The 14,238-nt window shown below is 40.5% G+C and overlaps 1 protein-coding gene across 3 annotated transcripts in view; it reads right to left on the bottom strand.

The window, feature by feature from the left end:
* GUCY1A2 (guanylate cyclase 1 soluble subunit alpha 2) overlaps positions 1-14,238 on the bottom strand; it is a 586,113-nt gene that overhangs the window by 424,236 nt on the left and 147,639 nt on the right. For all 3 annotated transcript variants that reach the window (XM_059874953.1, XM_059874952.1, NM_001191341.1), the window contains one exon: positions 4,890-5,011. In XM_059874953.1, coding sequence (XP_059730936.1) covers positions 4,890-5,011 — 122 coding nt within the window. The remainder of the gene's footprint in view (positions 1-4,889; positions 5,012-14,238) is intronic.

Genomic DNA, 14,238 nt, shown 5'->3' with positions numbered 1-14,238 from the left:
GACCTGCATACAAATTTCTCAAGAGGCAGATCAGGGGTTCTAGTATTCCCATCTCTTTCAGAATTTTCCACAGTTTATTGTGATCCACACAGTCAAAGGCTTTGGCATAGTCAATAAAGCAGAAATAGATGTTTTTCTGGAACTCTCTTGCTTTTTCCATGATCCAGCAGATGTTGGCAATTTGATCTCTGGTTCCTCTACCTGTTCTAAAACCAGCTTGAACATCAGGAAGTTCACAGTTCACATATTGCTGAAGCCTGGCTTGGAGAATTTTAAGCATTACTTTACTAGCATGTGAGATGAGTGCAATTGTGCGGTAGTTTGAGCATTCTTTGGCATTGCCTTTCTTTGGGACTGGAATGAAAACTGACCTTTTCCAGTCCTGTGGCCACTGCTGAGTTTTCCAAATTTGCTGGCATATTGAGTGCAGCACTTTCACAGCATCATCTTTCAGGATTTGAAATAGCTCAACTGGAATTCCATCACCTCCACTAGCTTTGTTCGTAGTGATGCTTTCTAAGGCCCACTTGACTTCATATTCCAGGATGTCTGGCTCTAAGTCAGTGATCACACCATTGTGATTATCTGGGTTGTGAAGATCTTTTTTATACAGTTCTTCTGTGTATTCTTGCCACCTCTTCTTAATATCTTCTGCTTCTGTTACATCCATACCATTTCTGTCCTTTATCGAGCTCATCTTTGCATGAAATGTTCCTTTGGTATCTCTGATTTTCTTGAAGAGATCCCTAGTCTTTCCCATTCTGTTGTTTTCCTCTATTTCTTTGCATTGATCGCTGAAGAAGGCTTTCTTATCTCTTCTTGCTATTCTTTGGAACTCTGCATTCAGATGTTTATATCTTTCCTTTTCTCCTTTGCTTTTTGCTTCTCTTCTTTTCACAGCTATTTGTAAGGCCTCCCCAGACAGCCATTTTGCTTTTTTGCATTTCTTTTCTATGGGAATGGTCTTGACCCCTGCCTCCTGTAAAATGTCACAAACCTCATTCCATAGTTAATCAGGCACTCAGTCTATCAGATCTAGGCCCTTAAATCTATTTCTCACTTCCACTGTATAATCATAAGGGATTTGATTTAGGTCATACCTGAATGGTCTAGTGGTTTTCCCTACTTTCTTCAATTGGCAATAAGGAGTTGACTTTATTATATCACAGTGAATACCAGAGTATCAAAATAAGGACTAGTCTGTACATAATATCCCTAATTTATAAATAATGAGACAATATAACAAAAACTAGCTTCTAAGTCACCAAAGGAAAATCAATGCAAAAATGCTGATGTCTAGAAATAGTTCTTTCCCATTGCTAAATCGTTTCAGTCGTGTCCGACTCTGTGTGACCCCATAGACGGAAGCCCACCAGGCTCCCCCGTCCCTGGGATTCTCCAGGCAAGAACACTGGAGTGGGTTGCCATTTCCTTCTCCAATGCATGAAAGTGAAAAGTGAAATGAAATCGCTCAGTCCTGTCCAACTCTAGCGACCCCGTGGACTGCAGCCTACCAGGCTCCTCTATCCATGGGATTTTCCAGGCAAAAGTATTGGAGTGGGGTGCTACTGCCTTCTCCTGAGGGTATAAACCACTCTGGAATGTGCACATTTCCAGGGAGTCCTAGGGAAGAAGCAATGGAAAAATGAATGGGAGAGGCATAACTGGTCCTCTGTAACAATCTTTCTCCTTCTCTTCAGGTTTCTCTTTTTATCCCATGCCATTCACTAATCTCAAACTTTAACCTGAAGAGCCAGTAAATGGTCAAACTACAGTTTATACCAAGTCGATAGAGATGGTCATTTTGAAAGGACAAAAAATTTGCTATTCTGATCATATTTTCTGACCTATGACTTTAAATGTTTTTCATGACATGTGAAATATAAGTAACATTCATATGAGTGAATAAACACAATTCTAGTCTCCACCATGTGTGTGTATTCGTCGCTCAGTCCTGTCTGACTCTTTGCAACCCCATGGACAGTAGCCTGCCAGGCTCCTCTGTTCATGGAATTCTCCAGGCAAGAATACTGGAGTGTGTAGCCATGCCTTTCTCCAGGGGATCTTCCTGACCCAGGGATCAAACCTGGGTCTCCTGAATTAGCAAGCAGATTCTTTACCATCTGAGCCACAAAGTAAACCCCAGCCTCTACTATATTCTCTAATATGTTAAGACAGTGAATGAAATATGTATCCCCTGATTTCAACTCACCAATATTCTAACCAGACTACACAAAGCTGGTAAATATAAATCATAGATTTGTAAAACTGTCCTCTGGCATGCATAGAGAAGAGTACCAGGTAACAACATTTTTCTTTAGTTGAAACTATTTCTCCATGCTAAACTCTCCAACTCAAAACAGGTTCATTTTCTTTATGGTGTTTTTCTTTCCAATGAGTTAATCAGTTCTTACCTTTGCATAATCATTGCACAAGAGACTTTAAATGTAATTTTTTTAAAAAGGTAAGATCTAAGCAAACCAAGATTAATCCATACTTCAGTCACTTGTTAAAAATAAAGCTTTCATTGAATATGACTAGTAAAGCTGCTATTTTTGTTTTTAGTCTATATTTCAAGAATAATGAAAGGACATTATTCAAGAGAACAGCTACAGTTTAGGCACATGCCAGCATCTAGTGAACAGGTCACAGTCATTTATAAGATTGTGCTTTATACATTTTAAGAACTACCCATCATTGCTTGCGGGGAAAAAAGTCAGACTTAATATCTCTGTTTTAGAAAAATCTAATGGTAATGAAAATCTCAACGCTGTTACACAGTCCCCTTCTAAATTATACTTACTTATTTAAAAACTACTCCTTCCCTAATATCATCAGGCAGCATACTGCCTATGTTGTTTTCACTCACTCACTTGATCTACCTCATGGCAACTTCTGAAAGGCAACCAAACTGAGCTAGGCCTACAGTATCACCTGGGTGCGTGTGCTCAGTTGCTTCAGTTACATCTGACTTTTTGCAACTCTATGGACTGTAGCCCGCCAGGCTCTTCTGTCCGTGGGATTCTCCAGGCAAGAATTCTGGAGAGGGTTGCCATGCCCCTTTCCAGGGGATCTTCCAGGCCAGGGATCACGCCTGCATCTCTTATGCTTTCTGCATTGGCGCGCGGGTTCTTTACCACTAGTGCCACCTAGGAAGCCCCAACAGAGCTGGGTGTCACCTGGTGGTGACACTGGTGGTTATTGCAACAAATTATCTAACTAAAATTTCTTGTAGGAATTGTGTACATTTATGTGCAAGTTATAGTTAGAAAGAGTCTTTAGTAATTCTTACATATTCTTCATCTTGTACACCTTTTACTCCCTCTAATAGAAATTCTCAAAGTGGGGAACATAAGGAAAGGAAAGGAGATGTGAGGTTCAGGCAATCATTTAGAACTGGCAAGTAAAGAACATTTTTTCAATATAATAAACATCGCTTGGCCAAGATTCTGATGCATTCCTCATAGTGGGACACCATCTCACCCCATTAATTCAAAAAATCACAATGCATCAAAAGTAATTGATAGTGCTTGTGAGAGAGTGCTGGGAAATACAGAATCAGAAAACTATAAACAGTTCTTGGGTGATACCCAACCCCATCCCACTCTCAACCCTTATCTTCTCCAATAATAATGTTTGTCTGGGTAGCATTTCACCCATGCAGTTGCACTAAGATCGACATAAGTAAATCTTTGGCCTTCCTTTTCATTGCCCAATACTATCTTGGACAAGCCACTTAGAACTCTATGCTTCCCTCACAAAAGTTTCATATTCTTATTGTAATATTTTATGTTTAAGAAAGTTACCCAGGAAGAAAACATAGTCAGTGTGTAGCTGTAGTCCCAGTTTGAGTGTTAAAGCTAGGTGTGCCTCTCATATGTTTAGAAAACTCTGGTAAACTCATGAGCTGAGGTCACTTGAAATCTGTTTGTAGGAGGGACTCAGATGTCTCCAGGGAAAGCACTTACCCTAAAGGGAAAGAAAGGGAAGCAAGTTTTCCCTAGTCTGCAAAATCTGATTCTGAAAGAGAGGTGATTCTGAGTTTTATATGGAGTCAGTCACTAAGATTTGCTGTTCCCCACTACCACTCCCTACAACTCCAGGGATTTCTGTCTGAGTCATAAGACAAAAAGACAACACAAAAAAACACTGAAAGAGGTATATTTCCCCCCAAAAAACTCTGTAAGATATTAGAGCAAAAGGGATTCCTGCTATGTTATCTACTTTGCATATAATAAAATGTAGCTCTCACACACCAAGAACTTTAGATCACAAGATAGTGCATCTCACTTACGGTACCTTATGGCCGCATGAATCCGTGCAGTATAACAGTAATCCTTACTGTGGTGGGAGCTTCTAAAAACAGCCTTATATCATAAATATTAGTATTTTGAAGATAGACACTCCTCAACAAGTAGGACACAGAGACTTCCATGGATGACCTGCTTCACTGCCTTTGAGTTGCAGAGCCTACTATGAGTACATGTGAACCACCCTCCAGCACCAACCAGGCTTTCCAGAAATAATGGAATAAATAATAAGAATAAAGCAAAAGCCTTGAGAAAAGAGGAAGATCTCCAGTTTCAACTGAGAGTCAGAGAAATATGGATTACAGGAGGCTAATAATACTAACATATGAATATCTAGAAAAGTTTACTTGGAATGTGTTTTTAACATTATATTTTCCAATCTCTGAGTAAATGGCATGCAGGTAACTTTCATTTAAACATCATCAGAAGTATTGGAATTAAATCACTTAAAGACAAGGTCCTGGTCTCAGTTCACCATAGTCTTCAAATCTCTCTTTAGTGAAACTGCAACACTCTTTTCCTTTCCTCTCCTCCCCTCACTCATTCTCTCTCAATCTTATAAACAAACGGTTACTATACCGAGTACATTAGCAGTACACTGAAGAATTCCTGAGACCTCTTCAATGTCCTCTTTGTTGGAATGGTCTGCATAGGAGCATCTGTTAGAGATATTGTAGAAATTCTTTTCCGTATCCCTGTAACTAAGAAGAAAACAAAATTAGCATACAGAGAAAATTTTTGAAGCCTCTGCAAATGCATTCCTATACATATACAAAAGCATATGTAGTTTATACTCTTGGCTTGATGATATTTGAAAATCACTGAAGCTTTAAAACATAATATCTGGCATAACCCATCATTAATATTAGCATAAGGAATGTGGACTTGGAACTGGAAGCAATTATTAATAAGAAAACAACATGTTAAAAAAAAATGGTGAGAACCAGAAAATATATCAGATTGTATAGCTAATGTTTCTTTAATTGAGTCCTCTGCAGACACTGGCAATTTGTTTCTACAATGAATTTTCCTGGAAAAAGAATAATTAACCATGATAATTTGCATTGGCACTAACCGTGTTGAAAGTAAACACATCTTAACTTCTATCACAGTCAAGAAGATAGAAGTATGGTGCATGGATAACAAGCAAACAAAGTGTTTGGTCTCTGACAGAATTTGAATCACAGTCTTACCTTTATCTGTGAGACTTTGGGCAACTTATATAATCTCTGTTAGTCTAACTTTCCTCCTTATAAAATGGAGGTAACTCCTAAATTTCTTATGAGGACTGAAAGATAAAATGCCTGCATCGACTGAAACTTTTCCAGTTTCCTTTGAATTAAAGCTAAGGCACCAAAGCTGCAGACAACAGTGGTCAGGGTCAAATGCCCTAATGTTCCAAAACAGTAGCCAAGAAGACCAGACATCACCTTCAGAAATTAAGAAGTGACTAAGTGTCACTATCACCTCACCATCAGCATACAAAAGCAAAGGAATAGGAACAGTTTGAAAGAAAATAATCAGAAGAATGAGTTAAAATAATTAGGAGAGTACAGCTGTTCTCCCCATCACACCCTCATACAAACACAAGTAAATGAGAGAAGGAGAATGTTCCCTGCAGAAACCCAGTTGGTGAAAGAGGGATTCACTCTGATAGAGACTGAGGGTTAAGTCCCTCATTAAATATCTGCTGCTGCTAAGCTGCTGCTAAGTCACGGCAGTCATGTCTGACTCTGTGCGACCCCATAGACGGCAGCCCACCAGGCTCCCCGTCCCCGGGATTCTCCAGGCAAGAACACTGGAGTGGGTTGCCATTTCCTTCCCCAATGCATGAAAGTGAAAAGTGAAAGTGAAGTCGCTCAGTCGTGTCTGACTCTTAGTGACCCCACGGACTACAGCCCACCAGGCTACTCCATCCATGGGATTTTCCAGGCAAGAGTACTGGAGTGGGGTGCCATTTCCAAGGTGGTGCAATTTCTGAACATCCTGATATATCTGAATGGAAGAAGAAGACTCCAGAGAGACTTACCTAGGGAAAATAAAGCCATCCTGATATATCTGAATGGAAGAAGAAGATTCCAGAGAGACTTATCCAGGGAAAATAAAGCCAAACTGGGATTTGCCTACAGTCATACCGTTTAATAAGGTAAAAACAAAAAAAAGAAAACATGAGTTTCTCATGGGTTAGGGAAATATCACTAAAGAAAGGTGAGCTGGGGGGGTGTCCCATCCTTATTGCTTTCCCAAACTAGAAGCTGCAGCCAGGGGCAGGGATACCACTAGCAAGACTGTGGAATGAAATCCACAGAGCCAAGAACCAGGGAATCTGAGGCAGTAAAGGCAGAGCCTGTATACATATCTCACTGAGGGCATCACAGCCAAGAGAGGATTATTATAACCACCAGTGAAATGAACAAAGGTTCTACTATTTTCCATTTTATTCATGCCTTTCCAGGTGGCTCAGTGGTAAAGAATATAGGAGACACATGTTTGATCCCTGGATATGGAAGATCCCCAGGAGGGGATCTGGCAACCCACTCCAGTATTCTTGCCTGGAAAATCCCATGGACAGAGGAACCTGGCAGGCTACAGTCCATAGAATCACATAGAGTCAGACATGACTGAGTGACTAAGTACGATATAACACATCAGAAGAGAAAAGGAATCAGAAAGGATTGGCCTAAAGCAGAGGATTCAATAATACATGACATCACCTCTACATTGGATTCCAAGTTTCTCACCAAGGCCTGACCCAGGCAGAGAGGGACAGAGAATTAGATAGGATATGAGACTGAAGATTTGATTTGGTCTGGAGTGCACTTTATACTCCCTGAAATTACTTGGAAAACAGAGCAATCTTCTCCCAATCTAGTGTCAAAGAGGGCTTATTCTAGCATGTTTGAAATGATTGGAGAGAAAAGATAAAAGGGCTTAATGTTTCTACACCTCACTAAGATTAGATTCCAGTAAACCAGTTAAGAAAAATGCTTACTACAGTTTCTAGAATGCAGGAGTTACTCAGTAAAAGGTGGGATGGGGAGCACAGTCATTAAATGCAGACAAATACAGGTTCATTTTTAAATCAAACTCCACCATTTTAATGAGTGACTTTAAACAAAATATATATTCTCACAATCTCAATTTCCTCATCTTTAAAAAAAATGAAGTTAATACAATGATCCTATGAATTAGATTGTTAGTATTAAATAAAATACAAAGTACCCCATTTGTGTGTGCTTAGTCATGTCCAGCTCTTTGTGATGCTATGGACTGTAGCCTGCCAGGTTCCTCTGTCCATGGGATTATCCAGGCAAGCATACTGGAGTGAGTTGCCATTTCCTCCTCCAGGGGATCTTCCCAACCCAGGGATCTTCCCAACCAAGGGATTGAACTTGTGCCTCCTGCATTGGCAGGTGGATTTGTTACCACTGAGCCACCTGGGAAGCCAATAAAGCACCCCGTATATTACTCCAAAAACAGACAGCAATCAGTAAATATTATCTTTTATTTAACTTATTGTTTTTATTCACTGTTTTATTCTATGTAAATAAATCAAAAAGAAGCTAGATGACTTTTTAGATAAAATAATTTACAGCCACAAAATCTGACCATGACAAACTTATGATATTGATATAATATTAAGTAATATCACTGAAGTTAGTTAAACAGAATAATCAGGGTTAACTCACCCTTATTTTCACTTCTAATATTCTACAGAAATTATTGTAGCTTAATCTTTATTCAAGGGAAGAGAAGAGTTGACTCATTAGAAAAGACCCTGATTCTGGGAAAGATTGAGAGTAGGAAAAGGTAGCAAGAGAGGACAAGATGGTTGGATGGCATCATCAACTCAGTGGATGTGAGTTTGAGCAAACTCCGGGAGATAGTGGAGGACAGGGAATCCTGGTGTGCTGCAGTCCATGGAGTCATAAAGAGTCAGCATGACTGAGCAACTGAAAAACAGTTCACTATATACATACCTCTGTGTACATACCATTAAGGTACAACACATTCGTTTATTCACACTTTTCCATTCCCACCCCCCAACAAAAACTGTTAGTTCTTCCTACATACCAAGCATTTACAAAGATACAATTACATATAATAGAAGTAAACAAGATAAATAACAAAATACAGAAATAATTAATATAAGCTAATGATAAGCACTATAAAAAGAGATAATATAGAATAATGTAGTAGAAAATCCTTGGGGTAGAGATTGAAGTAGGTGATCGAGGAATACTTCAGATTGATTGTCTTGTCTTCCTCGGGATATGAGATTTAAACACAGACTTACCTGTATAAAGAATAATCCATGCAAACATTTGAGGATAGAGCATTTCAGGAATGTGCAAAATCCTTGAGGCTAAGCAAACTTGGCATAGTAGAGAAACAAACAGAAGGCTGGAAATGGCTGGAGTAGACTGAAACGTGGGAAGTAGAATACTGTGAAATCAGAGGGGTAAGCAGAGGCCCAGATCACAGGAAGAGCTCAGATTTTATTCTATCACAGTACATTATTGTATGGTTTTTAATGATCCCTGAACCAGCTGCATCAGAGTATTTGGGAACTCCTTAGAAATATCAATTCTTGAGCCCCAGGGCTTCCCTGGTGGCTCAGATGGTAAAGAATCTGCCTGCAATGTGGGAACACTGGATTCAATCCCTGAATCAGAAAGATCCCCTGGAGAAGGAAATGGCAACCCACTCCAGTATTCTTGCCTGGAGAATTCCATGGACAAGGGACCCTGTGGGCTGCAGTCCATAGAGTCACAAAGAGTCAGACACGACTGAGTGACTAACACTTTCACTTTCAGATATGCTTAATCAGAAACTAGAGGAGTAGAAACCAGAAAACTATTAACAGAGTGGAACCTCTCTCTCAAGAGACGATGGTGACAGTGGAGATCAAGAGGTGAAGATTTATTACACTGCATGAATAAATTATTTAAGCACTTATTCTCCCAACTTGAATGATGTCTATGTATGAATAAATGAACAAATGAATGAATAAGTTGAGGCATAGAAATGTTTAAAGATAAAGTGACTGAAGTACTGAGAGGTTATTTTACTTCCTAACAAGAGCCTCCATCAGCTACTCCCTCCCAATCCTCCATCTGTCTGATCCTTTGAACAGCTGCTCACTGCATTCAAGTCTAGGTCTCACAGACTAAAAAAGCCTTAGAGAGTTCCTATGGGCTACTGGTATTTTAAAAATTCGTCAAGGAGCAAGATTATACAATCCTAGAGCTCTGATAAATAGCACAGACCCAAAGGCAGAATACTAAAACAGAGAAAAAGGATAGGAAAGTTAGAAGTTAGAGACTGAACTAAAAATTGAAAAGAAAATGGTTAGCTCCTACTCTCTGTTATCCACTTTGATTTCTCATCCCAATTAAAGGCACCTAAAAACTGAATTACTTCAGCTGCCTAGACTAGCTTTAGGCAAAGCACAATTTCAGAAATTAGGGAGGGAGATTGGTTCAAGACAATGGAATAGAAGGACGTGTGCTCATATTCTTCTGCAAGAGCACCGAAATAGCTATTTAACAACCATTGACAGGAGAATGCTGGAACCCACACACAAAAAAAGATAGTCCATATCCAAAATCAAAGAAGAAGCCACAACCAGATGGTAGAAGGAATGCAAACACAATAAAATCAAACCCTATGTTTGCCAAGTGGGCAACCAACAATCTCGAGAACAATAACACCAAGGAAGTTCTCCCACTGTTGTGAAGGTTCTGTGCCTCATATCAGGCTTCCCAGCCTGGGGATCTGGCAAACAGACTGGGAATCCTCAGGGAGTCTGACTTTGAAGACTAGTGGGATTTGATTACAGGACTTTCACAGGACTGGGGGAAATAGAGACTCTACTCCTGGAGAGCACAAACAAAACCTGTGTGCACTAGGACCCAGGGGAAAGGAACAGTGACACAACAAGAGACTGAGCCAGATCAACCTGTGAGTGTTTGAGGACCTCCTGCAGAGGCACGGGTGGGAAGTGGCCTGCTATGGGGACAGGGGCACTGGCAGCAGCAGTCCTGGGAGATGCATCTTGGCATAAATCCTCACGGAGGTTGCCATTAGCCCTACCATAAAGTCTCCAGAATCCAGAACTGGGTGGCCTCAAGTCAAACAACTAACAGGGAGGAGTGTGATCCACCTATCAGAAGACAATAAGATTAAAGCTTTATTGACCAAGGCCCTGCCCACCAGAGAATGAACCAGTTTTTCCACAGCCAACCCTCGCATCAGGAAGTTTGCACAAGCCTCTTATTCTCATCCACCAGAGGGCAGAGAGAAGACACAAGAACTATAAGCCCACAGCCTAAAGAATGAATACCACAATCACAGAAAGCTAACCAAAATGAAAAGAAATAGAATTATGTCCCAGATGAAGGAAAAAGATAAATCTCCAGAAAAACAACTAAATGAAGTGCAGATAGGCAACCTTCCAGAAAAAGTATTAAGATTAATGGTAGTGAAGATGATCTGCTGCTGCTGCTAAGTCATCTTGTCCGACTCTGCAACCCCATAGACCGCAGCTCACCAGGCTCCACCGTCCCTGGGATTCTCCAGGCAAAAACACTGGAGTGGGTTGCCATTTCCTTCTCCAATGCATGAAAGTGAAAAGGGAAAGTGAAGTTGCTCAGTCGTGTCCGACTCTTAGCGACCCCATGGACTGCAGCCTACCAGGTCCTCCGTCCATGGGATTTTCCAGGCAAGAGTACTGGAGTGGGTTGCCATTGCCTTCTCCAGAAGATGATCTAGGATCTCTGAAAAAGAGTGGAGAAGATGCAAAAGATGTTTACCAAACATTTCTAAAGAACAAAGAAACACAGATAAACAATACATTTCAATTCAGTTCAGTTCACTCAGTCGTGTCCAACTTTTTGCGACCCCATGAATCACAGCACGCCAGGCCTCCCTGTCTATCACCAACTCCCGGAGTCCACTCAAACTCATGTCCATCAAATTGGTGATACCATCCAGCCATTTCATCCTCTGTTGTCCCCTTCTCCTCCTGCCCCCAATCCCTCCCAGCATCAGGGTCTTTTCCAATGAGTCAACTCTTTGAACGAGGTGGCCAAAGTACTGGAGTTTCAGCTTTAGCATCAGTCCTTCCAAAGAACACTCAGGGCTGATCTCCTTTAGAATGGACTGGTTGGATCTCCTTGCATTCCAAGGGACTCTCAAGAGTCTTCTCCAACACCACAGTTCAAAAGCATCAATTCTTTGGCGCTCAGTCTTCTTCACAATCCAACTCTCACATCCATACATGACCACAGGAAAAACCATAGCCTTGACTAGATGGATCTTTGTTGTCAAAGTAATGTCTCTGCTTTTTTAATATGCTGTCTAGGTTTGTCATAACTTTTCCCCCAAGGAGTAAACGTCTTGTAATTTCATGGCTGCAGTCACCATCTGCAGTGATTTTGGAGCCCAGAAAAATAAAGTCTGACACTGTTTCCACTGTTTCCCCATCTATTTCCCATGAAGTGATGGGACCAAATGCCATGATCTTCATTTTCTGAATGTTGAGCTTTAACCCAACTTTTTCACTCTCCACTTTCACTTTCATTAAGAGGCTTTTGAGTTCCTCTTCACTTTCTGCCATAAGGGTGGTGTCATCTGCATATCTGAGGTCACTGATATTTCTCCCAGCAATCTTGTTTCCAGCTTGTGCTTCTTCCAGCCCAGTGTTTCTCATGATGTACTCTGCATATAAGTTAAATAAACAGGGTGACAATATACAGCCTTGACGAACTCCTTTTCCTATTTGGAACCAGTCTGCTGTTCCATGTCCAGTTCTAACTGTTGCTTCCTGACCTGCATACAAATTTCTCAAGAGGCAGATCAGGGGTTCTAGTATTCCCATCTCTTTCAGAATTTTCCACAGTTTATTGTGATCCACACAGTCAAAGGCTTTGGCATAGTCAATAAAGCAGAAATGGATGTTTTTCTGGAACTCTCTTGTTTTTATTAATTATCCAGAGGATGTTGGCAATTTGATCTCTGGTTCCTCTACCTTTTCTAAAACCAGCTTGAACATCTGGAAGTTCACGGTTCACATACTGCTGAAGCCTGGCTTGGAGAATTTTGAGCAGGAGCTAGCATGTGAGGTGAGTGCAATTGTGTGGTAGTTTGAGCATTCTTCGGCATTTCCTTTCTTTGGAATTGGAATGAAAACTGACCTTTTCCAGTCCTGTGGCCACTGCTGAGTTTTCCAAATTTGCTGGCAAATGGAGTGCAATACTTTCACAGCATCATCTTTCAGGATTTGAAATAGTTCAACTGGAATTCCATCACCTCCACTAGTTTTGTTTGTAGTGATGCTTTCTAAGGCCCACTTGACTTCAAATTCCAAGATGTTTGGCTCTACGTGAGTGATCATACCATCGTAATTATCTGGGTTGTGAAGCTCTTTTTTTTTTTTTTTAATTTTATTTTATTTTTAAACTTTACAATATTGTATTAGTTTTGCCAAATATCGAAATGAATCCGCCACAGGTATACCTGTGTTCCCCATCCTGAACCCTCCTCCCTCCTCCCTCCCCATACCCTCCCTCTGGGTTGTCCCAGTGCACCAGCCCCAAGCATCCAGTATCGTGCATCGAACCTGGACTGGCGACTCGTTTCATACATGATATTATACATGTTTCAATGCCAGTCTCCCAAATCATCCCACCCTCTCCCTCTCCCATAGAGTCCATAAAACTGATATATACATCAGTGTCTCTTTTGCTGTCTCGTACACAGGGTTATTGTTACCATCTTTCTAAATTCCATATATATGCATTAGTATACTGTATTGGTGTTTTTCTTTCTGGCTTACTTCATTCTGTATAATAGGCTCCAGTTTCATCCACCTCATTAGAACTAATTCAAATGTATTCTTTTTAATGGCTGAGTAATACTCCATTGTGTATATGTACCACAGCTTTCTTATCCATTCATCTGCTGATGGGCATCTAGGTTGCTTCCATGTCCTGGCTATTTTAAACAGTGCTGCGATGAACACTGGGATACACATGTCTCTTTCCCTTCTGGTTTCCTCAGTGTGTATGCCCAGCAGTGGGATTGCTGGGTCATAAGGCAGTTGTATTTCCAGTTTTTTAAGGAATCTCCACACTGTTCTCCATAGTGGCTGAAGCTCTTTTTTGTACAGTTCTTCTGTGTATTCTTGCCACCTCTTCTTAATATCTTCTGCTTCTGTTAGGTCCATACCATTTCTGTCCTTTATCGAGCCCATCTTTGCATGAAATGTTCCCTTGGTATCTCTAATTTTCTTGAAGAGATCCCTAGTCTTTCCCATTCTGTTGTTTTCCTCTATTTCTTTGCATTGATCGCTGAGGAAGGCTTTCTTATCTCTCCTTGCTATTCTTTGGAACTCTGCATTCAAATGGGAATATCTTTCCTTTTCTCCTTTGCTTTTCACTTCTCTTCTTTTCACAGCTGTTTGTAAGGCCACCTCAGACAGCCATTTGGCTTTTTTGCATTTTTTTCCATGGGGATGGTCTTGATCCCTGTCTCCTGTACAATGTCACAAACCTCTGTCCATAGTTCATCAGGCACTCTGTCTATCAGATCTAGTCCCTTAATCTATTTCTCACTTCCACTGTATAAAAATAAGGGATTTGATTTAGGTCATACCCGAATGGTCTATTGGTTTTCCCTACTTTCTTCAACACTACAAGGAATCAAAAGCAGAATAACTGAAGCAGAAGAATGGATAATGGACCTGGAGGACAGAATGGTGGAAATCACTGCTACAAAACAGAATATATAAAAAGAATGAAAAGAAATGAAGACAGCCTAAGAGAACTCGGGGACATTAAACACACCAACATTCACATTATAAAGGTCCCAGAGGAGATGATAGAAAGAAAGAACTTGAGAAAATAATTGAAGAGATAATAGTTGA

Source organism: Bos taurus, chromosome 15, assembly GCF_002263795.3.
Source record: "Bos taurus isolate L1 Dominette 01449 registration number 42190680 breed Hereford chromosome 15, ARS-UCD2.0, whole genome shotgun sequence".
Taxonomy (NCBI): Eukaryota; Metazoa; Chordata; class Mammalia; order Artiodactyla; family Bovidae; genus Bos; species Bos taurus.
This window is presented reverse-complemented; position numbering and strand designations above follow the sequence as displayed.